General features: G+C 42.9%; 1 protein-coding gene across 1 annotated transcript; it reads right to left on the reverse strand.

Annotated features, from left to right (window-relative positions):
- On the reverse strand, positions 1-27,491 carry rnd2 (Rho family GTPase 2). The gene is made up of 5 exons (XM_080446239.1): positions 27,230-27,491; positions 26,082-26,169; positions 7,386-7,495; positions 4,510-4,644; positions 1-1,169 (listed from the first exon to the last, which is right to left on the reverse strand). The coding sequence occupies exons 1-5, from the start codon at positions 27,329-27,331 to the stop codon at positions 900-902; spliced, it is 705 nt and encodes a 234-aa protein (XP_080302365.1). The 5' UTR covers positions 27,332-27,491; the 3' UTR covers positions 1-899.
- Between the last annotated feature and the right edge of the window lie 62 nt (positions 27,492-27,553).

A 27,553-nucleotide genomic window follows, 5' to 3' on the forward strand; every position in this document is an offset into this window, starting at 1 on the left:
TGCAGACAAGCTGTTGCTTTATTTTAGACTCAGTAAGTGAAAATACAGCAAAGTAGCCCTAACATTTTAATGCTATATTTTCCACAAATAAATAAGACTGTTGCTGCTATTAATATAGCAATAACTGCAATAATTTGAGTAAAATCAAGGTCAAGGTGATTTGAGTTGATGAGAAGGTTATAGTTAAGTTTAAAAAAAGATATGTTGTGACTTTTCTTTTTCTAAAATGCACTTGTGGTTGTAATACTCCAAAAAACTTCACGAAGACCTTCACAATATTCATTTCAATCCTTACAAAAAGCAATTTCAGGCCCTTGGCTTTCCTACGCCAGTTTGTCCCATTTTAGGCCTTCTCACCAAGATCCCTTTTCAGCACTATGGTACATAGCACAGGTTTGCCTCTGAACTATGGCAACAGGAAGTGACTTCACAGAGTACAGTACAGCTAGGCAACAGTAACCAGTGTTCGATGAGATTGTGTCTGAGCTTTATCCTCAAACATCCAAATTCAATATATTCCTCCATGTCGCTCTCTTCGTCTACAGCCCTGGAGCTGGCCTCTTGTTGGAGAGGATTTGGGAAGTCATTTCTTTGCTAATATCCAGAACTCTGCAGCACAATGCCAGTATCTTCTCGTCCAGAGGGTTAGTCCGCTTTGCCACCGTTTCAAAACAAAACAATTATGCAAACAGCTTAGAAAATAAGCGCACACACACGTACACCCCCACACACACACACAAAGCATTTGTTTCCACAATGTGTATTTTCTTGTTTTTCCTTAGTCCTCAGCAGTGCAAAAAATGAGAAAGAGATAAAAAAACAAAAACAATAAATAGAGTTCCTCTGTTATATATTTCCATATATACTGTATATATATATATATTTATATCGACTGGTCTCTACATGAGCACACAGCTCTTGGCCCGGTCCTTCCGCATTGCTGGGGCCGGGTCCATGTGTTCAGTCCGGCCTGGTAGGGTTGGTAGGGTCAGCTGGGACACTCGCTTCAGCCCCCTCCGAGAACTGCTGCGTTTCAGCTGGGGCTTGTGCGGCCGCCTCACCGATGCCAGCGTGGTGACGTGGAACACGTCCCGCACGCTGTTCTCGGAAACCTTGGAGGTGCACTCCACGTAGGCCACCGCTCCCATCTGTCGAGCTATCGTGCTGCCCTGCAAACGCCCAGACAGACAGATGGAGCAAAAAACGTGGGGATTAGATGGGATGAGCGACGTTCATGATTTTCATCAGTAAAGCCCAACCGATATATATCAGTTTGGCCAATACATCGTGGCCATTCTTTGACTTTTTTTGACAACATCGGTATCAGCAATTATGTAGTCAATGTGTCCAGATTTTTTACCACTTTCAACCTGGTGTCTCTGCGTTGGGCATGTCGGTAAATTAAGCGAAACATTGTCATGTCATTGGGTGAACTATATAGGACCACAATGGAAACAAGTCCCCAGGGCTTTTTTGCGTTATCCTTTTAGCCTAAATATCTGACTGTACCTTGTGCTGTTTATATTTCTGACTCGTAAAGTATTCAATCAATCAAAACATTTTCAAAATGGATTTACAACAGGCATCGTTCCCAACGGGCATTAGTGAGTGAGTAACAGCTGACTGATCAACTTCAAACGTGCCCGTGGGAGTGATGTGCCAAGTGGGAAGTGGGTCAAATCGGCGGCTGTCCAGAACCGATGTGCGCCAATAGATCTCTATATCGTTGCTGTCGGCAGAACCCTCTAATCTCCATATCTTTTACTTTTTGTGTTTTTTTTCATAAATTTACTTGATCTACTTGATCATACTACAGTGTCACACAAAAGTATCAAAAGTAACAGATCCACAAGCTCAAAACGTGAGCTTGTAGATCTGCTACTTTTGCTATTTGTTTTATTTCAATCCTGAAACAGTTTTGGACAAATGAGGTTTTCACCTGACAGAGATGATATGGAGATCACAGTGTACATATTTTTATTTATTTGCTTACTTCTAAGTTAAATGTTCTCAAATAGAAACTTTAAACAGTTTTTCAAACTGATGTCAAGATTCTTTTTTTTTCTTTTAAAAAACAAAACAAAAAAAACATCCGTAATCGGTGGTCTATGACTCTCCAAAATCAGCATCGGGTCCAAATATGTGGCATCCGCCGGGCTCTAATTTTCATCATTATTATTATTATTAGCAATTACATCATCACTGTGTGTTAGATGTGTTTATATCATCACATATCATCCTCGCATTGCGGTTTCTCTTTTTGGTGGTTGTGGTCTTTATTTGTATCTATTGCTCCCTCTCTGATCCCCACAGATGACAGACATCACTGACCTTGACAGACCAATGTCATAACATTACTTTTGACTGCACCATGGTGCATTCGTCTCCTGTACTCCGGCTTTTAGCCGTCCTGTCAGACAAGCACACTCGCGTGTGTTAAAGTGCAGTATGCGTGCATTTCTAAAGAATGTCAAATTTCTTGACACACACAGTGACCTTCACTGTACCTTACCATATGCCGGATCACATAGCTACAGTGAAAGCCTAAGGACACCAGGAGAGGCAACGATTCAGAGACCAAGATGTTAATCTAAACATGTCAAGAGACAAATGAAGCCACTCTATCTGAGGCATGAATAATGCAGAACCCCTGCCTCTTCAGTCTGGTGCTGACTGACGGTGGTATTAAAGAGGAACTGGAGCGGCGTAGAGTCTTCCGGGCCGGGAAAAACATTATCTACAGTATATGGCTATTTAGAGAGAATAGACAAACGTCCATAAGAATTTGCCCAGGGCAATGTCACAATAGCCGGTTAATTGAGGGTGTAAAATGTTTGCTTGAGATCAAATCAGCGAGCAAAATGTAATTTCCAGATCCCCTCTCTCCCCTTCCATTTCTACAGTAAATCTTCATCTCTCGTTTCACTATTTGACTTTAGTCTTTATTCACACTGCATCAACATGCACTAATGCAGTGACAGATGAGACAGGGACACCATTTCCCATGACCCCCTCTACTGGGATTGCATGCACTCAAACACAGAGAGAGCTTTTCATACCCATGGGGCCTGGTTTGATTTTTATCGAGGTTACATATACGTATGAGAAGCATAGCTCTCATTAGGTGGAACGGTGGATTTAGATTCAGTTTGTGGTGGTGTGTGTGTGTGTGTGTGTGTGTGTGGGGGGGGGGGGTAAGAAGAGAAACTGTAGTGACAAGCACAAAAAAAGCTCTTTCAGATCTCACGTCCGGAGTTCACAGGGTGGTCATTCTTGCCCGTGACTCCTGGCTCTGGTGGAATTCAATTTGAGATTGGCTATAGGATAAGGATGGATGCAAGCTATTGGATTGGAACGCCCAAGCAGTTTATTGGCCAAAGCTTTGGCGTCTGGTGTGTGACACATATTGCCTGCCTGTATTAGTGGGTAATACTTGAGAAGCTGCTTCAGACAAAAATAGAGTCTGACAAAACAATGGCCTTATAATAAGCCTTGTTGCAAAACCGGTCCCCAGCTATTTAACATTAGCTTCATGGCTTGCAACTCTATCTTTTGTTTATGCATCTTATTTACAGTAACTGTCTTTTTTCCCAGCAGCTGATTTTTGGGAGTGTTCATTTAGCCTCCAGGCAAGCTCAGAGACAGCGATGAAAAAAGACCTCTTTGTTCTGCACGCCTTTGTTCGGAGGGGGCGAATAAGCCCCTCCACTTTTTGTGTGTCGTACACGGGAACGCACAAAATGAACATGCAAAAAGCTGATTAAAATTCACGGATTTACAGGACCGGTTATCAACCCCCGAGCCCTCTTCTCCCTATTCCCTTGGCTTAGAGGTCATGGCAGCATGTGATAAAAGGGCTCATTCATTTATCAACGTCCATTTTCTATTCAACACGCATTTTGAAAATCCCTAAATCTGCATGAATATTTCATTTCAGAGAGGGGGAAAAATGTCTCTCACACACACACACACACACACACACACACACACACACACACACACACACACACACACACACACACACACACACACACACACACACACACACACACACACACACACACACACACACACACACACACACACACACACACACACACACACACACACACACACACACACACACACACACACACACACGTCGGCCCTCAACATAAGCAACCTTACATCACTGTCAGCAAATTGCAGTCAAAACGCCAACCCCAGCAATATGTCCAGAGGGGTTTCATGCAGCTCTTACTCTACTGTAGTTGATTGCGTTGTGAGAGCCTCCTCTCACACTCCCCTCCTGAGGGAGGCAATGGCATTGCTGATCCACGTTGGAAAAACTGCATATTATTGCTGGATTGGCTTCTAATTTCCTTCCTTGAGTCCCTTGTTGTTCTTCTATCCCCGTTTCCTTCCGACTGGCTTCTCCATTTCCCTCTTCCTCTCCACCCCGTATCTCTTTCTCATTATCTATCAGCCTCCGTCTTCCCTGTCTGATATCCATCAAGCGCTCCCACTCACCTGCTCATGTGTGACGGGGATGAGGCGCTGCTTGGACAGTTCTCTCAGTGTGCTGACATCAGTCCTCATGTCCAGCTTGCAGCCCACCAGGACCACTTTGGCATTTGGACAAAACTCCTGAGTCTCCCCCTGCCACTGTGGATGGATAGACGAACAGGCAGAAAGAACAACATTAGTGGTTTCACCCACAGTTGCCATGCTAAATACTGTGAAATCCACTGCTGGGGTTGCTGTGGGTTGGGCGAGTTGACCAGTGAAACAAGGCTACATTGAAAAGAAGTTTCCACTCCCTGGCCATGGATACCCTGAGACCATAGAGACCAGTAGGTGACCTGAGCTGGATTAACCAGGGGAGAGACTCTCTTCTGTTTCACTTAAAAGGTCATTATGAAATATATTACTAGTTCAATATACTGAACCACTTAAGCCCCATATACTTAGTCATATGATGCAATGTGACACATTATGAGCTTGTATATCGTTTAAAACAACGTTGAAAGATGTTCACCTACTATACAATGACCAAAATAGGCATGCCAGGTTGAAAGTAGTGAAAATATTGCTTTTGGATATACATTTTTCCTGTACTACAGTACATCTTGTGTTACTGCCATTTCTGAGACTGAATGAATAGCTGATGTTCAGTCCTATATATTTTGTATGGATTGAGTTTGTTTTTCTGTCCAACAATGTGTGCTGCCGATGTGTGTGTATTTGTGTGGACATTTTGAACAAGAAAATGTGATCATTTAGGCTATTCTTGCCGCATTTAGGTCAGGGTCAGGCACACAGTCTTCATCAACAAATCTATTTCAGAAGTCGTGCACAGGAAAAGGTTGCACGTCTCCACCTGAGGCTTGGCATCACCACTGAAACTCAGCAGCACCAACATGCAATATTTTCCCCTGCAACACGTAAACAACAGACAACAACTGCAAAATGCTTCAAATACTCCAGATGCCATGTGCGGAACACGGGCATGTGCATGCATTCATTCATCCCTCAAGTGGTGAAACACCTTTGACCTTTCAATCCTACCCCTGTTCATTCCAAATCACCCATTCAAAAACTTTGATTGTTTAACCCTCTCCTCTCTATCCCCTCCCCCCAGCTGTCATCCAGCGACCCCGGTGACACGTCAGCCCCTGGAGGTCAACAGTCTAATTTGGGACGGTGATTGTGCAACAGGTTTTCCATGTGCCCCAAGTTTCAAAGATTACCAGGGTGACAGCTAGTGGGCAAAGGTCACTGCAGCCCCCTGCCAGGGGATTCATGGGAAAACCCAAAGCCTGATGGCAGAACGCCTTCCCTCTGTTGACAGGGTGCAGCGAGGCTTGCGAGAGACTCGTGGGTACAAAATAAAAAAAAAGAAGGTGTCTAGGGTTAGATCTATAAAGTCTGTGGGAGCGTTTTAGCAGCTCCCCTCTTTACCACTAAACACGTCAACAGGCCTGCCGTGGGAATGTCTTTGACTCGTAAGACGAGGCGGTTCAAAGGGAAAACAGCCACACATGGCCTCAAGATGAGAGAGCGCTGAGCCGTGCACTAGGCTATTCTACATGGCACGCACGCACAAACAAACTAATTAAGAGGGGTGTTTCCTCGCATACTGTACAATAGATGTTTCACAATGCTGACGCTCAAATGCGTGTGTGCACCTCCCCCACACAAACTGACAGTCTGCCAGTGGTGGTAAAAAGCGTGCCCACTGCCCATGATGACCAGACCACATTCAATCACTCCACCCTACCGTACCGCACTTATGCCACCGCTAACCAACTCCAGCATCATCAGAACATCACGACCATACGAACCACCATACAAATGTTAATGAGCATCATCTGTCCTCCCATTATGAGTGAAACTCACATTTAAAACGATTTTTTTACCGCAAGCTTAGAGAAACATGTAATAGTACACAGTGAAATTCCTCAGTGTTAATGAATCTACTTGTAACGCTGAGAGGGTACAAATGTAACCAAATGGACCCGTTCGGGTCCATTTGGTTACATTTGTACCCTCTCTGAGTTAAATGAACACTGAGGATTTCACTGTGTGTACCCATAAACAAGGACCTGCAACAGCTGGTCTTTGATTGAGTTGGCGTGGCTAATTTGCCACGATATTCCACTCCAGGCTCCCAAGATCTTTCCCCTCATTCTTGCCTCTGACCTTCCACTCCCCAGAGAGCCAGGGGTCAAGTGTCCATGGATGTTTTGATGGGATAAAGGAATGGAAGGCTCAAACCTCCTTTCTGGTGACTTACTCTATTGTTGAGCCATAAGAATGCTCTCTGCTGGCTCGGAAGAATATCGTCGCTCAGGTGGAAAACGTGCATGTCCAAAACTGTTAACTTTTTAGAAAATATAAAAAATAACCTGTGTTCCAAATGAATTTAATATACACAGTAGTTATTATTTAATCACCCGCTCTTGTAATACTTTTCATTGGTTAAATATTTATAAAACCCACACACTTAAACACTTTCACCTTCACTTGAAAAAGAAAGAAAAGGCACAAATAGCCAAAAATATCAGATCTACAAGCTCACACTGTGTCACAACGCATCGGTTATTTTGCCACTTTTGTGAGACACTGTAGTAGGGCATTAATTTACGAAAAAACATGAAAGTTGAAATATAGAGAATGTAGATGTTTCTGGCTGACAGCAACGATATACCGGTACTGAATATAAGGCAATGATGAGGAAAATGCTTGAATTTTGTTGGTTACCTTTCCCATGTCATAACAAATGTTAGGATAATGTGTGTTTGATCTGGACTTAGAGTTTTCAACTGAAATACAGTACATAAAGGAAAATACTATCAATCAACATAACATTTTAATAGAAAGAACACAAAAAGAAAAGCACCAACCTTTTTCATGACACTGTCCAAAGTCTCTGGGCGGCTGACGTCGAAGCAGATGAGGACCGCGTCAGAGTCCGGATACGCTAGCGGCCGCACGTTGTCATAGTAGGAGGAACCTGTGGATACACATCAACATATGGCAATAAGGTCATGTTTAGGCCTGTCACAATTATTACATAATCACCTAATCGCAATTATTTGAGATAATCACAATTATTTGATTTTGCATAATCGTAAGAATCATCATGATCGTTTCCATGTTGAATTTATTTCATGTTCAAAGCTTCTCTTTTTTTAAATAGCGGAAATAGCAGATTTATTTGTAGATCCGCTATTTTGTAAAAAAGTATATATATATCAAATATGTCAGGCATTTCTTTGTATATTTAAGTTATTTGTCATATCTGTCCTGTGCAACTTTTGTTTACGAAGCCTAAACGCCAAACATAATGTTCAATGCCAAAAACACAATCAAGTCGTTAATCGCAATTATTTGAATGACAATTAGTCGTCAAGTAAAGTTTCATGATCGTGACAGCCCTAGTCATGTTCTCTTTGAAGAACTGTCAGTGTGAACCTGATTTCAACCCTGTTACAAGATCACATTTTTGACCTGTCCATTTGGTTACATCTCTGCACTCTCATGGTAAAATTACAAACTGAGGAGAATTAGGAGCTCTATGCACTTAGAACACGGACTGTGATGAGTACTGGCGTTGTGCTGATATCAACGTGTGTTGGTTTTTAGCAGCTGTGGTTGAATGTTGGTCTCTTGGGCTTACACATGCATACAGCTGTGGCTGCTCTTAATCAGAGTTTAGGCGGAGTGGAGGGGGTTCTCCTCAGAGAACGAACACACGCACACGCACGCACACGCACACACAGAGAGAGGTGTTGTGCACTGCACAATCTATAATCTTCAATTGACAGTGTCAGTGCAAAGGCCAAACAAAAGGTTGAACCCCTTCATTCCCTGCTCTCTGCTTTCGTCCTGTCCCTTTAAGTTTAAAGCCTTCCATGTTTCATTTAGAAGCCAGTGGCTTGCACTCGCACATCTCTCTCTCTCTCCCCACATTCGTCCTTGCTTTCATTTCTGTGTCATTTCTGTGCCACGGTGCATTCACGAGCCTCTCTGTGTTACCACGTTTCCCCGCTGCTCTCATTAGGAGGCTCGTAAAAATATCTGGGCTCTCTGGGAACATGCCAGTGGTGGGGGGTGGAGGGCTGGGGGGGGGGTCTCCCTGAGAGACGTTCTGAAGTACTGCTCTTACAGCTGGATGGGAACTGCACCCTGGCCACATCAACTTAGTGGCATGAAAACTCTTAGGGAACAGCAACAAAGTAACAGATTCTGTTATGACTGCTAGAAAGAGGCAGAAATGTGTGAACCACATAGATGGCCTTACACTTATCGAGTTATTTCAACTGCAGCTTATGGCTATAAAAGCCATAAATTATTCCCATACTATTGCCATTACCACACTTATAGCCATATCTGACACAATGGCAGACCAGCCAGTTAAAAGTGCCCCATATTTTTTGTCTGACAGGGGCAATGGAGTCTACACAATGGCCACACGGCCTGCTCTAGCATTACTATGTTCCCTTTGTTAATAATAGGAATGGGCTGCAACAATGGCTGCACGCGGCCGTAGCCCCAGTCATTGAGCTGGCAGTCCCATCCTGACCCCCCCCGCCAATGCCCGCCCCAGTGAGAACAATGCAACAGGCGTCCTCTCACAGCGCCCCAGGCTGCATATTTGAAGATGGATGGCTTTTGTTCATCTGACAGAATAAAAGGATTTGTCAGAGTAATCAAATCTCCAACAAGTGTAGCAATATCTGTCAAGAAGCTATCTATTATACTTGTTTGTTCATTTAATTGTCCAGCGAGAGCAAGTATTGATCCTTCTCGAGGGCAACAGAGGAAGAAAAATCTATTTTAGCCTAAATAAAAGAAATTTCCCTTTTTCTCACCCAGTCAGGAGAAATATCAAAGAAGAAACCATCCAGATTCACAATATCAAGACGTTCCAGACCTTACGCTTCTATATTATTAAAACAAGATTTTCAAGCAGTCTACCCTGATGACATGTTTTTATTATTCTTCCTCTTAGCTCCTGTTTCTTGAGTGCCCAGATCTTTCCTTCGTTTTTTCTATTGTTTTGCTGATCCAGGAGCAACATCAATACTTTTATTTATTACTTTATTCTCTGTTGAGCACCTGGTAGTCTACAAGTGTATCAATATTTAGTATTGCTGAGAGAACAGGACAAGTTACACAAGTACATAGACACACAGACAGCCACAAAATTGCAATCTCACGTATGCCAGTACAACAGCAGGCTCTGATTAGAAGTGGTCACACATGAGATGCTGATGCTGCTGAAGGTGGTGTTACTCTTTTTCTACTGTATGTATCACAGTGCTGCAGACCTGGACTGGGAGCATGATGGCTGTCTTTACTATGTATCAGAGTGCAGCAGACTGGGAGCATGGGAGAAGGAAGATTGAATGACTTTGACTATGGTGGCAAGGGCAGGGTGCAGAGAGAGATCAGGTGACGAAGGGACTGAGAGATGTCATAAGAAGAAAAATTGCGACTTTAGAGGCGCAATTAGACAGTATAAAGGGGCCTCCGGGATCAATTTGTCAATCCTACAGATCAAAATGATTGGCATGCCACGTGCACAGTGGGCCATGTCACACAGCACAGCAATTTACAGCTCTTCTGCCCTGAGCGACAGAGTGGCCATCTCAGCACTTCTGCAAAGAAAAAAAAAAGAGAGAAAGTCCTCTGAGGGAATGAAAGAGCAGAGGAGAAAACTGCTGCGTGTAAAACAAGCCAAGCAAGCACAAATAAAAGCCAATCACCACAACCATCAAGAAGGAGATAAAGAAAAAGAGCCCCCCCCCCCATAAACCAAGCAAGATAAAAGCGGGCGGAGCTATGGGGGAGTGGTGCAGACATGGTGGGCAGTGTGTGTTTGGGTAGGTAATGAAAGGCCTAGGCTCAGCAGGACATATCAAATAAAGAGGTATGAAAGCTCCGTCTTGGCTATGGATGGATTTGGCTTGTGCCCATTCACTGTGCACTAGAACAAAAGGTCAATTGAATTCCAGACAGAGACAGGATGAGATGGATAGGGCAGGATGGGGAGACACAGTGAGAAGGAGTAGGAGGTGGAAGAAGAGGAGGAGGAGGAGGAGGAGGAAGAATGGGCGTAGCCTGGCAGTCCCACTAAACTGACTGTCATGCCTGCCTGGCACACCCCGGCCCACCAAGGAGTTGGTCCCTGCCCTACTGTTACAAGGACAAGCACATAAAATACCACTCACAAAAAAAACTCTTGACAGTGAGAGAGGATGGCCAGGCCATCATATTTCCACTCTGCTAATTAGGTGCCGTGTGGGAGGTTCTCTGAGCAAAGGTGGCAGTAAAGTGCTACTCTGCCCAAAAAGTCAGCAAAGCTTTGTCAAAGGACACAAATATCTCACAGGATGTTGAGATGGACAATAACTTAATGGTGTGTGTAATGTAAAGGTAATAAGGCCTGAGGGTGTGCCATCATGTGACATTATTTATGCCGGACAAATCCACTCCTACACAGTACTTCGCCACACAACCGTTCTGAGAGATGTCACTCGACAAAACTTGAAAATACATAATTTATACTGAACGAGTTGCAACACTTGTCGGAAGTGCCCTGCGTCAAGTTCGGCCCCCTTTGGCTTCAAAGACCGAAAAGAACCTGCCAGATCAAGAGTAATGGAGTAAAGCATTTGCATCTGCAGCTATTTGTTTTGTCACAGTATTTTTGTAAGAATATTCCTCCACTTGGTACATGCCTAGTGCACTGCAGGAGCAGCTGAACAGCAGACCATTGTGAGGGAGAAGCCCAGAGGCTCTCTAATGTGTTCATGCACATATGGCAGGGAGTCCATGGCAACAAACAGCCTCATTAGGCCAAATACACACTCATGCACACAAAAAAACAGCCACGTAGAGTCATGGCATAAAGAAGCAAACTCTCTCATACAAGCCCAAATAAAGAGATGGAATGGTGACAGACAGTGCGATCGAGTTAGCCACAGCCCATAAACACAAACACATTTAACACCACATCCAGTATGTCTGCTACTTTCTCTGCCCTGCAGCTGTTTGCTTCTTGAAATCCACCTTCAAAGAACAGTACAACATTTCAGGTTGCAGTGGTCGAGTATCGTAGCAACCTGGAGGGATGCAAATGGTTCCTTTGTGAGGCAATGAAAGGAAGTGAAGGAGGAAGAGAGCAAGAGAGCCGCAGAGAGAGCGAAGGAGTGAGGGAACCTGAGTTAGGAGAAATGTGTCCACTAATGACTCTGGTGTATTGATGGTTAAGAGGCCACTGAAAAAGGGTAGAGAGAGAGAGGAATCGGGGCTCCAACCTTTAACAGGCTATGGAGCCCTTTCATTACCAACAACGTCCCGTATTGGACAGAGGAGGAACTTTGTGTTGTAAATTCGCAAGGCTGTTACTCTTTCAGGTCAACACTGAAACAAATCTCAAAGTGTGATTTTACAGTGAGACAAAGCAAGGGGAGAAACAAGAGTATGCTGCCAAAACACCATCGGTGAGAATGTGTAGTTACTGCTGCTGCCCTGTGTGCGACCGCGTTGGCATATAAAACAGTATATTAAGTCATAAGTATACAATACATGCTATCAAGCCCTAAACCAGATGTCTGTCCTGACCACTTCACCCAAGCACAATGTTGACAGTCAGACATGTGCAACTTTAAGATCTGACTGTCAACACAGGCCAGTTTTCATCTGGCCTTTAGAAATAATATGAACACAAATGAATACATAATTTGAACCTTCCAAAATAGTCTAACACAAACTCATGTCAGTTGAGTCCCATTCCATGGAGATCAGCCAATTAATTTGCATATCAAAAATAACCCCTCAGTACAGCAAAATAAGATATTTGACCAAATATACAATGCTTAAGAGTAGTGCTTCGAGTAACTATTGGATAGAAGCTCTGAGTTCCAGGTTACATTTTCTTGTCAAATATAAGAGGATATGCATCACGAATGTACGCGCACAAACACACACACACACACACACACACACACACACACACACACACACACACACACACACACACACACACACACACACACACACACACACACACACACACACACACACACACACACACACACACACACACACACACACACACACACACACACACACACACACACACACACACACACACACACACACACACACACGCACACACAGATATAAAGTCGCTGATCTGTAATAGAGATGGCTATGTCAGGTTTTCAAAGGCATCAGCACACAGGTGGGACAGCAGGGGTGACAGCGGGTTAAATGGCATTTAACCTTCCATATCTGCAGCCTCCTCAGAGGGGATATCGATCAAAGCCCAATGCCCCCCCCCTCCAACCCCCCCCCCCCTCCTTCGCTTCAGTTCACAAACGCAGCCTTTGAAGGGCCGACAGCAGACAGATCTTCTCAAAGGCCTAACATTACTGTAGAGGAGTTAATACCCGTGTGTCTCCTCCGTGTGCAGGTTGAAAAGAAGCTGCTGGCCCACCCACCTCCGACCACGAAGGGAGGGGACACAGCCCGTTACCGCCAGTCTCAGCTGCCCCTGGGGATATGGTGATGATGGAGTGTGTGTCCTCTGTCTCTTTCCTCTTTGCCGCCCCCCCCCCTAACCCCGGCCCCTACCCCCCCACACGTCATTCCACCTGAGAGATGGCTATGCATTTCATCTCCTGCTGTTTGATCTGTGTGTCTGTCTCAGGCTCAGGTTCACGCTGTGACTCACTTCCTTTAAATATCAGATCATGCTGTTTCTGTTGTCACTCCATGCTCCCGTCTCTGTCCATAGATTTCTCTTCCCTGTTCGAAAAAGAACACGCTCACACACGCACAAAAACAATAATCCTCCCTGTTCATTGGTTTGCCCCTTGCAGCTTTTTATACAATTGCCTGTTTTCTCATGAGAAGTTATGGTTTGATGGTGTACTGATCCAAACTCCAAAATGATGTAATTCAATGTTATTCCAAGGAGATTTTTGTGTTTAGATGTAAGTTTCTCTTATTCTTACGATTATTTATCTGTGCAACCAGAGCAGTTCGGATTATGCATTCTCAGGAATTATTGAAATGTCTTATTTTGCCCATTTATTGTTACAACCAATGAACCAAAGCACCTTGACATCATTCCTTCTCTGGAATTATTGAAGAGTCCACTGTAAGAACACACTCTTATTCTTCGTATGAGGAAATCAAATGGCTGTGTGAACGGCTGGCTTGCAGTCAACTCTACGGAATACAAGCCAATTCTATTTTTTTCTTCATTTTATTTGTCTGTGCTCTGTTTCCTCTCAGCGCAGCACCCTTCAAATCCAGACTACTGAAAGCAGCTGCAGCATCAAAATGTTTAGACAAGATACACCAAATAACACCATTCAAAAAAGACGCAAGCAATTAAATTGTTCTTTTGCACACACACAACCACTTCAACTTGTCAGTGAATATAGGATTCTGGTTCATTGCAACATTCCCAACTTTGACTCCAAAAAAGTTCATTTTTTAGGTCACCTAGGATGCAGAGAAGTCATTACTGGTGGTCTTGAGAAGGGGTGGGGGAAGTGTAATATCCAGTTTAATCCTTTTCTATTCTATAAAATACATAACAAATGGAAAGAAATAGTACATAATTTGGATACTCCGATATGTAAAAAGATATATTTTGTGGCTAAAATGTATTTAAAATCTATCTGCAAAGGTGTATTTCCAGACTCCAAATTGTATTCCCAAATATGTTTTGACCAATTCCTGCATATTTCGAAAGTGAAATAGTATGCATTTCTGTGTTATGGGAAAGCTTAAGTGAACTGATGAGATCAGACAAAGAACATCAGGAAACGGGTTGTGAGCTCGCCTCCCAGGAGATAACGGAAGTGGGTCCGTAAAAGGATACCCAGTAAAATCCTGAGTATACCACACACAGGTAAATTTTTACACTCTCACCAGAGTTGGGACATTTTATGCTGTTATTAAAAAATATATTGTATTTGATAAGGGCCATTGTTATAAAAGGTTTTAGCTTAAAAAAAACTACCTTTTTCAGCTGCAACGGCAAACAACCTGTTCTTGGCTGTTTGGGGAATTTTCAATGAAGGCACTTTATTTATTTTTGCTTTTCCCACTCTGCGGGAAGAGCTTTACCAAATACGGTAAGGCTGTGCTTGACTGTGGGCAAAGCTTCATGGTGCCTTCATTGAAACTTTTGAGTGGGAAAAGCTTAAAAAATTACCGGACCCAAAGGCTTAATCAAAATACACGAAGCGATCTTTATCCTTTTCATCATTTAGCATATTAAAAAAACTGCTTCACAACGGTGCTGGTTACACCAATGTTGGTGTAACTAAGAGATTCGCTGAAAATTTTATATTTTTATATTCACAGATAAACAACTGAAATACAAATTCACGGCAGAGTACATGCTTGCCGGATGGGATTATTACAAGCAGCCCCTATTTACACACTGTAACTATGGTCAGCAAATCAAACAGCCTGTTCATGTACACATTTTAAGAAATAACCAGACCACAAAAAAGTGTGTTAATTTTTTTTTCTTTTTCTTCTTTTTGAGGGGTAGAAGGCACACAAAAATATGTAAAAACTAAGAAAAAGTGACGTTTGAAGGCTGGGTAGCCATTTACTCAAGTTCAAAATGAGAAGGAGGTGGATTACTGTGAAGCAATTGATTCAGTTCTGTTCTGAAAAGGCCCTTGTACTCAAACACACACACACACACTTGCAAAAGGAAACATTTACATTGTCACGTCCTTTTAAATTTTCTTTCGGCTGTAAACCAGCAGAGATCGGATGCTTTACTTTCACGGTCGCCTGGCTCTCAATTCTCCGTCATTAATTTTCTCTCTCTCTCTTTTTTAATCTCATGTCCCTGGCTGAGGACTTTCATTAGAGCAGTGACATTGAAAGAGGCTTTCTGGTCTCCAGCTATCTGTCTGACAGGGGAGAAGCGTATTCAGGAAACCTGTTATGAGCAAATTAATAGAGAACTTGTGAAGAGTGAAAATGGACATTCCCCTGGTCCATCTACGCCCACCCTTCCTTCCCCCATCATAAAACCCACAATCCAGACACATCCCTATCATAGCCCTATCCATCCCAATCCCACTGTGCAGCTCCCTGGGGAGGCCCTCAGGAAGAACAGGCCACTACATCCAAGTGCAATTCTACTTCCACAAAAGCAGCGGCAAAGAGAAAGTATATAAATAAAGTCATGCATAAATGATTGAAGCTGTGGTGCACGGGGGACATTGCAGGCAGAGGGGACCCGATTGAGGGGCTGGTGAAGGAGGGGATGATCCCCTTACGGTCGGTTGGGTGAACGCCGAGAGGGGCTTCGCTCTCGTGGAGGTGGAAGGCGGGACGGACACCGCCCCTGGGAGCCATACAGACACAGCCAGTCAATGCAGCAGTTTGAAGTGGGCTGATCAAAGCATGGCCATCGCTGTGGGTTCTGAAGCAACTCGCCAGAGGGACCGGTCCAGAGGGAGGGATGGTGAGAGAGAGAGATTTCCATAGCTCCCTGTGTGAGTCTCCACTCCAGTCAACCTGCATGACTCAATCGCTCAATGGATGCTGCTGCATGGAAATACTGCCAATGCCTGAGTGGGAGTTAACCTGACAGCATGCAATGAACTATAAGTGACAACAGCTACACAGAAAGTTTTCAGTGTTCATTAAAAGGACCACTACACCCATTTCAACCTTTAGCCTCATATAATTGGTCCTTACCAATGTTCATTATAAGATGGCACCATTTCTGTCTATTCACTTTGTGTATCAGAGGAGAGCTGTGGGCAGTTCAGCGACCTGCCTACCAGTGACATGATCAACAGTAAGCAGGTTTTGTCATTTCAAACAAGCTATAGGAAGGATGTGTATATTAAGCTCTGAGACTGAGTGTTGGGGGGGAAAAAACAACACAGTCAGTTTTTGTGCGGCCCGTGTTCCCGGAGGACCCGGGTGGGTCAAGTCTCCCAGGTGCCACCATCAAACCTGACCCACAATGCGACACAAAGCCCGAGGGCTCGGGTTCAGCAGGGCTGTAAGGGAATAGGCACAGATGTACACCTCTCCTTCTGTCTCCGTTTCCCACTTTTCAATGGGCTCGAACACTAGCTCCTCTTATAGCATGGTCTACACATGCACTCATACGCCCCCCCCCCCCCTCCCCTTCACCCATCATCCCATCCACCTACTCCCCCGACCCCCGCCCACCCCTTTATACCCTAGCCTATTGGTCCAGGCAGCTGTTGTGCTTCCCAACATCATTGTGCCCCCTCCCAAAAAAACTAAATAAAATCCAAGAGCTCCTCATCAACCCCCCCATCCCGCCTCTGGTCAGCTGAGGCACAATAGGGAGGGGGGTGGGTGAGGGGGGTAAGGGCTGTTGAAATTCCCATACACTGGCTTAACCACACAGTCACACACACACAGTTATTGCATCATGCATATATAAATATTGTATACTTATATATTTCTATAATTATAAATATAATAATAAATACGAGTATTTCTATTTTGGTTTTTCTGCCCCTTTCCTCTTGCTTGTCAATGAAACACATGTCTGTATAACATACAACTTTAACTTTTTGTCATATTCACACAGACACGTAAGACATGACACTGGGAGTCAGATTCAAACTTGGGTCCTCACAACCCAAAAGGAGCACGTGGCATCCCCATGCACAGTAAAATCTTCAGTGTTCATTTATCCATTTTCACTCTGAGAGTGTACTCTGTACTAGTGTCTCAGAGTTACATGAACACTTCGGATTTTACTGTGTGTAACAACTTTAATTACTGTCTGTCACTCATTATAATAGTCCTATTCTACCGCAGAGCTCCGCAGTCTCCGTCAATGAGAGCTAATTAAAAACCCTTAAGTACTCTTTTTCTCAACATTACAAAACCCAAGTGCGCCTTATAGCAATGGCTGCCAAATGTTCAATCGCTAATAACTACTTGTTACGATTACTCCTCGCTATCAGCAGTGTGCAGAGCTGTTCAGCACTGGACATGGTATTAAAACAAATTACCCAGCTTTGGCACAGTGGTATGCAGTTTGAGGCCTGATTCATATACTTCGTCACACGGCAGTGTCTCATGCCGAGAATAGCCGACCTACAAGCTCACACAACACGTTTGGGCTTGAGCTTGTAAGTCTGCTATTCTCAGCACGCCACACTATGGCATGACGGAGCATAAATTAGGCTTGAGACTGCATCATGCAGCATGAGGCTTGCTGCCGTATCCATGGTCACCGTCTCCTCTTGTACTAGATATTGTTGTCTGGCAGAAAACTTGTATCGCCATATTTCATCTTTTTTTTTTTTCCCCCCCATAAATTAATTCTCTATTTTATAGTTTGTTGTATGATAGTTTCACGCAAAGGCAGCAAATTCCTTTGCCTATGCCCAAAACAGGGAAGCCAGGTTTAAAGTGGTTAAGCCTGTCTGTGGGTTGTATAAATATTTAACCAATGAAAAGTATTTACAAGAGCTTAATAACTACATTGGAACACTGTTTTTTTTTTGGATATACATGGCTTCTGCCCGCCTGCGACAATATAAGAGTTCATACACGATTGGAGGGTTATCTTAAGATATCCACCCTGAGCTGCAGTGACTGTACAGGCGGGTAAACAACATGTGTGATGCTTTGTAGACACATGGAGAGATGAGCAGAACCTTTGGGTGTGTGCCCTGTGTGGACCAGGTGGCTCTAAGCAGCTTTGCATGGTTGTGTCAGCGTGCACATGAGGCATAGATGTGTGTGAGAGTGTGTGTGTGTGTGTGTGTGTGTGTGTGTGTGTGTGTTTATGTGCCTCTGGGACTTGATATTTGGTGTGTTAATTATAGCCTATACATATGTGTTCCCGTCAGTGATTGGGTCTCTCACACAGAGCTCGTACCCACACCTCCCTCTGCTTCACTTTGTCCCTGACTCCGGGTCAGCTCAGCCCCGTGCTTCACCAGCCACCCTGACTAATGAGCTATCACAGCGACGGGGAACACAGATGAAGGAAAAGAACAGAGGATAAAAGAGAGAGAGAGAGAGACACTTTTTTTTGCCATTGCACACAGCCTGGCAAACTGCAGCCTGACAGAAAGCTCTGGTGCGGTTACTTTACCGTAGTTCATTTAACACTCAGGGGGTCCATTTCTACACTATTAGGTCAGGAGTTAAATTAACATTCGGGATTTTGCAGTGCAGCCAGCTTTGTTAAACCTTTTGTCACTTTCGTGTTCAGAAACGTATGGCTTTTTAGTAGTACTTCTTTACACAAAGGGTGCGAGCACGACTCCAACTCGTTTCAATATTACTGAGCTTTCTTACCGGGTGCAGAATCTAGAAGAGTTACTTTCCAATTATAATTCTCTATAAGAGAATACCAGCACTCACGGAAGTGTCCTTTAAGGCACTTTTATTTATCAAGCCTTCATCAGCGTTGTAAGATACAACACTATAAGATACAACGCTGATGATGGCGTGATGCCAACATGTACATTTGTTCTGTCTGCCCTGCAGTGTGCTGGTATTCTATTATTTCTAAACAGCCCACTTAATTCTATGCTTTCCTACAACACCTTGCAAATATGAAATTATTATTGTTTTAGTAGTAGTTCCCCTTGAGCACCATGACCTTCTTGTAATAAATGGTGTATGAATCAGAGAGCCTTCCAGGGCTCCCGGGACAGAGGCGTAGCAGGTTGCCCACCCAGGATGTATCTGAGCAGTAAGACGTCCAGCCCAGCAGGCTGGATTACGGCTTTTCTCTGCAAAGCCACCGGCGCTCATCAGGGCATGGAGTAGGTAACAATGTACGTTAGAATGGCTGGAAATGTACCACTTATGCCCTATATACTTTGCCATACGACAAAGAGTGAAAATAGCCGGTTATAATGACATGCCCAAAATAGGGATGTCAGACTGAAAGTGGTTAAGATTGTTCAGAAAGGGTGAAATACCCCAAAATAATCATATATTGAAAACATGTTTTCTGGAAAGGTATGTCAAATATAATTGCTGAGGCACAATAGGGAGGCGGGTGGGTGAGGGGGGTCAGGGCTGTTGAAATTCCCATACACTGACTGATGCTTAACCAAACAGTGTGTGTGTGTGTGTGTGTGTGTGTGTGTGTGTGTGTGTGTGTGTGTGTGTGTGTGTGTGTGTGTGTGTGTGTGTGTGTGTGTGTGTGTGTGTGTGTGTGTGTGCATGCGTGCGTGCGTGAATGAGCACCCTCATTCAGGGAAAACCTATTCCCATGAAAAGTATTATTACGTGTACCACAAAAGGGGCGTTATACATAATCTATTGCGGCAAGTATTATGTTTGGTAAAATCACATGTGCCCTGAAGACTCGCATTGCTGAGCACCGTAGCTCTAATAGGTGCAAAAATATTGCCTATCCTGTTGCCGCGCACTTCAAGGCCGGCCATCACATCTCTGCTCTTCGTTATGTAGGTATCGAAAACGTCTCTGTCAACAGAAGAGGGGGCGACCCTCTTCTTTCAAACCTATTTACCTCTACTTCTGTCCCTTAATTTCATTTAATGTATTTTTGTGGAAGTATCTGTACCCAATTATGTTTGTTTTTTGATGATGTATATACAATACCCTTTGACTTTGTATTCTCAATCTGAATGCACTGCGTCCCAAAACAGTTGATGCATGTCCAATGTAATTGTAATTTGTATAGGTCATTAATAGACCTTCATCAGGTTCCTTATTAATCTGGCCTTCTCTCTTTCAGGAGTTTGACCTTGGAACTTCCCTGTGTTTTCTCACTTTTTTACAATTCACATAGTGCCTTTTGCTATCCCTTTAAAACGGTATTGCTATTATACTATTCTCTGTTGTCTCTAGGCTTTTCAGCTGTCCTTAAATATTTTTGAAATATTCATTAAATGTTTTTGGTAAATATTTGTAAAATGTGTATTAATTATGATTACTCAAAAAGTTTAAAAATTATTATTACATATCATGGACTTGCGATAATATCTTTAATATGTACCCACATTGTGGGTCTTTAACATTTGACAAGTGCATGTGTTACCTGCCCAGTTAAAGCTACCTGATTTAATCTTGATTGAAAGCACACCTCCAATGGAGATCACCTGTGTCCTCCCCTATAAATGTGAGGTTGTTTTCTCTACTGTGTTATTCCCTGAAGAAGACCTTGCGAGTTCGAAACATTGGTTCGTCATTCAAATAAATCCTGCATCGTGGCTACAAGTGTGCAGCCTTTTCTTTACTCATATTTATTTACCACGGTCAGCAGCACCTCACCAATACTGGTGTGTGCCCTCCTCCCTTTTGTTTGAAAGTATAATAGCTGATTAAATGGATTTTTTCTCTCATCACATTATCTAGTTGTGTAGCTGTATTCATTTTTCTATTAGTACAGTATACTGTATGTTACAAACAAATGCTGCGCTTCCAATGTTCGTACATTGTGGACACCCCTTACTTGTTTGCTTTTTGTTATTTTTTTTTACAATATAAAAAATAGCCAAGCAGATCAAAAATAGCAGCTCTACAAGGAGATATGTGATTTGCTATTTTTACTATTTTGTGTGACACCGTTGTGCAACAAAGTATAAAATAGGGCTTAAGTGGTTAATCAGTTGATGTCGACTCATTGCTGTATAAAAACGTAAAAACTTTATCCAAAAAAATCATGCTTCTCGATTATTTGATTAATCGAGAAAGTCATTGATAGAATGATCTAAGCCCTAGCACTGCCTGACAGAGAGGCTACATGCTTATCCCAAAACTGCCAAGCCGTGGGCTGAGAGCTTTGAGGGAGAGATGGCATACTGTATTCCCCCTATAACTGTTGAGAGCCCAGGGCCACAGCAGAGAACACGGTCAACCCTCTGTGTCCAAAAATACCACCACAGGCATCCTAACTAACACTATCTATGGAGACTGGAGACCTGACAACAGCATTGGTTTATTTCCAACTCCTGCTAAACGCCAACATGGCAGTGACTGTGTTATTAGAGACCCTTTCCTGTCTTCACTTTTTCTGTGTTTGAACACAATTCAACAAGCGATTGTTGCCCAGCGAGGTGGCCTTCGAAAACAGGAACCCGCATACGTTTTTATACAGCGGGTCCCTTTCAGTAATTCAATGCATGTGAAGTGCTCTCAATATTATGCTCGACATGCCCTAAAAATAGTATGGGCTGCATCCTTCCCATTATCAGTAATGAGCCTCCTAGGGAAGTAGTGTTGAAACAATAGATATAAAGCCCCTTTACAATACATTTTTGTGCCAAATGCAGCACTCTAATGGTGGTATAATGACAGTATAAAGCACATTATCTTATCACCTGTGCAAAGGGATGAACTGGTTTGTGTGGGTATAGAGAGGGGCTTTCTACAAAAGAGGTTTTACGTCATTGCGGATTCAATGAAGTCCAGGGGTCATATTCTGAAAATATTGTAGCATTCTTTGTTTACGAATGACCCAAAAACATCCTGATGCTCTGTCCTTAACACGGAGGTCAGAGGTGTGCCTGCAATTCAACTATGAAATGATCAAAACAGGTCTTTTAGGCACTTATTGCCTTAAGTTGGTCAAATAGAAAGCTGGGAGTATTATGTACAGTTAGAACATGGCTTGAGCACAATGCGTATAATAATAACTGTAAATAGCAGCTCATAAGATGACATCAACCTCATTTGAGGATGGTGGGAAATAAATTAAAAGCTTTTCTTTTTTGTCATCATTGCCTACAACAGCATCCCATTCACGATCCCCACAAAAAAAACTTTGTGGGGATCCTTAAGGTATATTAAAATTCTAAAGTAATATCCAGGCAGGGATCCAGAAATGCAGAGAGAAAATAAATTTGGCAATTGCTGCAGCTAGTCAATAATCGTATAATCCCACCTGATCTCCTCTGATCAGCATGTTTGCTGCTCAGATGATATCAAGCCTGAAAGTACTTTCTGAGCTGAGCAACGCGTCGGCGACTCGGCGTCCCCCCCCCCCCCCCAGCTCCAGAGGGATACAGACTAGAGTTATGGGTCGAAACGGGGGAGGGGGGGGGGGGGGTGTCTGTTGGTTTTATTTCATCCCTGCATAGCGGTTGTAGTTCACTCACTCTCCATTAAAGATTAATCAAGTGGAAAGGGTTGAGGAATGGAAGGCCTTCCAAACTAAAGCTTGTTTTTACAGCCCTCTGGATGGCCTACTGGTCCAGTGCACTCAGAATGTTGAGTTTAATGAACACATAGACACCAAAGGAATGTGGGAAAAGTGTGCGTGTGTGTGTGTGTGTGTGTGTGTGTGTGTGTGTGTGTGTGTGTGTGTGTGTGTGTGTGTGTGTGTGTGTGTGTGTGTGTGTGTGTGTGTGTGTGTGTGTGTGTGTGTGTGTGTGTGTGTGTGTGTGTGTGTGTGTGTGTGTGTGTGTGTGTTAAAATACAGCAAACTTGCCAGAGCTCTGGCATGTAGTTGATGGAACAGCACTGTGTCTTGTCATTATCTCGAGTGAAAACAACAATCCCAATGTCTATGAATTGCACGCAGATCTGCCATTGGCAAGGTGTAAAGGGAAAGCATAGAATAAGGAGGGCTGTTTAGAAAGAGAACTTAAACCTAAACATATTTCCAACTGACGTTTTATTTTTATTTCTTGTCTAGTGTCACATCACACAACACTTGGTCAGAAAGTAGCATACTCCAAAAGCATGATGTTTTTACACTTCCACTTTTAAATTACAATGTGGCCAGGCATGAGTACACAGGATATCAGAAACAGAAGGAGACATGATGGAATTGCTGTAAGGACCTGGCACAAACCCAGCCTGTCAGGACTTGAGACATCCCTCCCACAGGTCAGTGGGAGCTTAACAGAGCCATGGTCAGTGGAAATATTTCCCAGAAAACAGCCATTTTAGGAAGAGAGAAAGTAGACATTGTAGCTAAACTGGCAACCAGTGAGACCAAATGAGCACCAATTATTGCTGATTGGCCCATAGCCATTCTGTAACTGTTGCTTGAAGATGTTGATACTGGCCAAACTTTTCTGACACTTGGACAGAAAAAAATAAAATAAATGTCAGCAACTACCTCAATGTGTAACTCAATTCAAAAGATAGTTGTGCTGCATGAAATAGATTACCCCATCTATCACACACACACACACACACACACACACACACACACACACACACACACACACACACACACACACACACACACACACACACACACACACACACACACACACACACACACACACACACACACACACACACACACACACACACACACACACACACACACACACACACACACACACACACACACACACACACACACACACACACACACACATTTTCTAATTTAAATTCCATTCAATTCGTTTCTAATTGACTTAATTCTCCAGATGGTCCAAAGTTGAATGCAGAGCAGAATACAAAACAGTACTGAAAGTTGCCCTCTGGTCCCTAGAAGCCATAAGGCCTTTGTTTCGGTTAATGCTTCTTAAAATAAACATTCCATTCGTTTGTCTCAAAAACAAACACATAACACACACAGAGTTAAGCCCCCCCCCCCCAAACAAATGACCTCAATTAGATCAACACGATACCCTAGTTCTCGCCTGTCCTAAGAGAGCTAGAGTGCTAGACCTTCAGAAGTAAACACAATCAATGAGCCTAAACTAATCAATGGTCTGCTTCCGTGCTGAGACAATAAGCCAGAGGCTTTGTTAATGGCAATACATATCCTTCCACATCAGGAGTGTGAGTGAGGCTGAGCATGAGTTCCTGAAATAATCTCACCTCACATAATAAGCAATAATGCTTTCTAAATGGGGATGAAAGTTATCTTCATATTGTAAAATCCTGAGTTTTAATAATAATAATACATACGCTTTTCTGAGTACTCAAAGTGGCTTTTATGTTTGTTATTATGTGTATTACATGTGTACACTCTCAGAGTTAAATTAACACTCAGGATTTAACCGTGCATTAGAAAGGGGAAAAAACATATTTGTGGTGGTTATGGTTTTGTCTTATGAAGGTCAATGGGGGATTGACTAATGCAAATGTATCTCCACAGTGACTGCAGTAGTGGGTTCAGATAGAGCACCAGCAGCTGAAGTGGCCCTGGGCAGTAAATTGCTGCTGCTGCCACCGAACATGAGAGACATGGAACCATAGAGGAAGTGAGTGGTGTACACTAAAAAATGCAGAGAGGAAAGATAGGAGGCTTGCCTTTTATTCAGATGAAAGCCACTAAATGTGAGCTAATTAATGTTCACGTTGAGAGAAAATATGAACATCTGTGTTTGATATGAATCACTGAATAATAGTGCAGAGAAGAAGCCACACACACACGCACACGCACAAGCAAAAGTACCCTATGGGTAGGGTGACATCATGTTTATAGTGGTGGGGGCTCTTGGTTGAAAATAAAAGTCTAGCATTGCCAGAGGTGGTAGTGTAGGGATTTAAAGATGGGCTCCCAGTGCATAATTAGCCAAGATAAAATGAACCCATCTGAGTGGTGTCTCCTAGCCGCAAAGCACCCTGACCTCTGGCCCCGAATGACAGACAAAGTAGATTTACTCTCTGGGTCACCACAAGGTACAAGCAAAAACAACATTCCTTCAGGCTTATAAGACCATATAACTAAAACAAAAATACCCCATCATTTACTGGAAATATAAGTTTGGGAATGTTTATGTCAATTTTAGGAATTTCCCCTGGGCAAGTTGCTTACTCTGGGCTTTAGTCAAAGATGGGAATGATGAGATACAGATAGCCTAGGCTATTCAGGACATGTATGGTCAGATAACAAGCCAATACCACTGGGTAGAGATATGCATGAGAGATGCAGAATATCAGGAGGACAGATCTCAGTAAAAAACAATCCATCCTGACAATTGAAGGTAGAGCATGGCATTCCACCAAGCTGGGCATTACAAGTAGAGTCTCTACTTGTAGAGAAAATGTGTCTCTTGGGAGCCACTTAATGGGAGGCATCCCAAAATGATTTTCCCACTGAGCCTGAGAACCATATCCATATATAAAAGGCCTTTAAATGTGAATTCAGCTATCAGCAAGACAAAGGGCTATTAGTTTCCATAAACTCGAAATAGTCTGTTTACGCTTTTACGGCACTCGATTGATTCTGTTGCTGACATATTTGATTGTGTGGGAATTTAAAAACAGCAACAGTTGGAGATCTGTAGATCAGATTTGCTTTAGGGGTGTCCTGTCTGAATCAGTTCTGGCCCACCCTAGAGACTCCTGACCCTCCAGGCGGATCATGGGAATAACCAGAGCGCTGCACAGAGAGGAATGCAAACAGAGCGCTCTCTCTGAGAGGCATGACTGCCACAGCAGTTTCCAGCAAAGACAGCAGTCATAAATTGCAGATATGCCCTGAGCACAAATATGTCCGTCATCATAACTTGCCAAGGTTAAAGCAATTTGTCAGAGATGATGACTGTTTAAAAGGTTTAATGGGACAGTCACCACAGTAGCTTCTACAGCGTGTGTTCTACGGAAGAGATGTTGAATGACTTGTCATTGTTTAGTCCTCTTACCTGATGTGTCCCACATATTCAGCTCAATCCGTTGCTTGTCAATTTCAAAGCTGGCTGTGTAGTTTTCAAATACCGTGGGAACATAGTTCTGAAAATGAGACAGACAAGAGATTTTTGGATTGTGTGCAGTAGGCTAGTGTAATGTTTCCACAAGACTTCTGGGCATGTGTAATGTATACATTGAAAAATAATTACACCAGCATTAATGAAGCTACTAATGAATAACATATAAACCTAGTTTGTCATCACACTAACAATAAAAACCTCTGGACAGGTGGAATGTAATTTGTTAAATAAGGTCTAAAAGTTTAACTGTCCAAAGACCTTCCTATACTGCAGTACTGCAGTCAATCACACACTCAGTGTGTGTGTGTGTGTGTGTGTGTGTGTGTGTGTGTGTGTGTGTGTGTGTGTGTGTGTGTGTGTGTGTGTGTGTGTGTGTGTGTGTGTGAGTGAGAGAGATCAGTTTCCAGCAGTGGTGGAATGAAGAAATACTCTATTACAAGTAAAAGTCCGGTACCTATTCAAATTTTACTTGAGTAAAAGTACAAAAGTATTGGTATCAAAATGTACTTAAAGTATCAAAAGTATAAAGTACTAATTCGGCAGAATGTTCCATTTCACAAGTTTCCAAATGTATGTATATAAAATGTATACAAATATTTTGAAAATAGCAGATCTACAATTAAGCTCACAATGCATCTAGGCATTGTGAGCTTTTTCAAATGGCTGAAATGTATATAGGGCTGAAGTGGTTAATGTATGTATTGTAATAATAATCCAAATCTACAAAGTAACTAACTAAAGTTTTCAAATAATTGTAGTGGAGTAAAAAATACAATATTTTCCTCTGAGATATAAAATAATACAGAAATTTGGAATTATAATAATAAAAATACCTCAAAATTGTACATAAGTACAGTACTTGATTACATGTACTTAGTTACTTAAACTTTACACCACTGGTAATGTGTTAAATACGTCTAAAAGTTTAAGTGTCCAAAGAAGACCATTCACATACTCTGTCCTATACTGCAGTACTGCAGTCAATCACAAGCTCGTGGGAGTGTGATCTCAGTTTCCAGACATAGTAACTGTCTAAAGATATAACTATTAATAAACAAAGCACACACTTTCAGGACACCTACCTCTGGATAGCAGTCCTTCGCAAAAACGTGCAGCAATGCCGTTTTACCACATTGTGTGTCCCCGACCACCACAATTTTACAGCGGCTGCCTTGACTATCCATAATTTTTTGCCCGTCAGAATCTATTCTTGAGGCGGACGGAGACAGGTTTCATTCACCATTCGGTAAGAGATAACACACTTCAGGGCAGAATTGATGAAATAAGAGTCGGTCCTCCTCTCTTGTCCCAGACACAACAACACTGACTCCCACCACTGTTACAGGCTCCTGCCTTGTGACAGCCTGTTAACCCCGATCACAGAAGTAGGAGCGGATCCCTGCCAG

Source organism: Gymnoscopelus braueri, assembly GCF_963280865.1.
Source record: "Gymnoscopelus braueri genome assembly, chromosome: 13".
Taxonomy (NCBI): Eukaryota; Metazoa; Chordata; class Actinopteri; order Myctophiformes; family Myctophidae; genus Gymnoscopelus; species Gymnoscopelus braueri.

What these genes read in the sequence shown, in the direction of transcription:
- rnd2 (XM_080446239.1), bottom strand. Translation starts at nt 27,331, where the DNA reads ATGGATAGTCAAGGCAGCCGCTGTAAAATTGTGGTGGTCGGGGACACA. An exon ending in CGAAGGACTGCTATCCAGAG is followed by an intron (nt 26,170 to 27,229) that starts GTAGGTGTCCTG and finishes TCTCATTTTCAG; the next exon opens with AACTATGTTCCCACGGTATT. An exon ending in TCCCCGTCACACATGAGCAG is followed by an intron (nt 1,170 to 4,509) that starts GTGAGTGGGAGC and finishes GGGCGTTTGCAG; the next exon opens with GGCAGCACGATAGCTCGACA.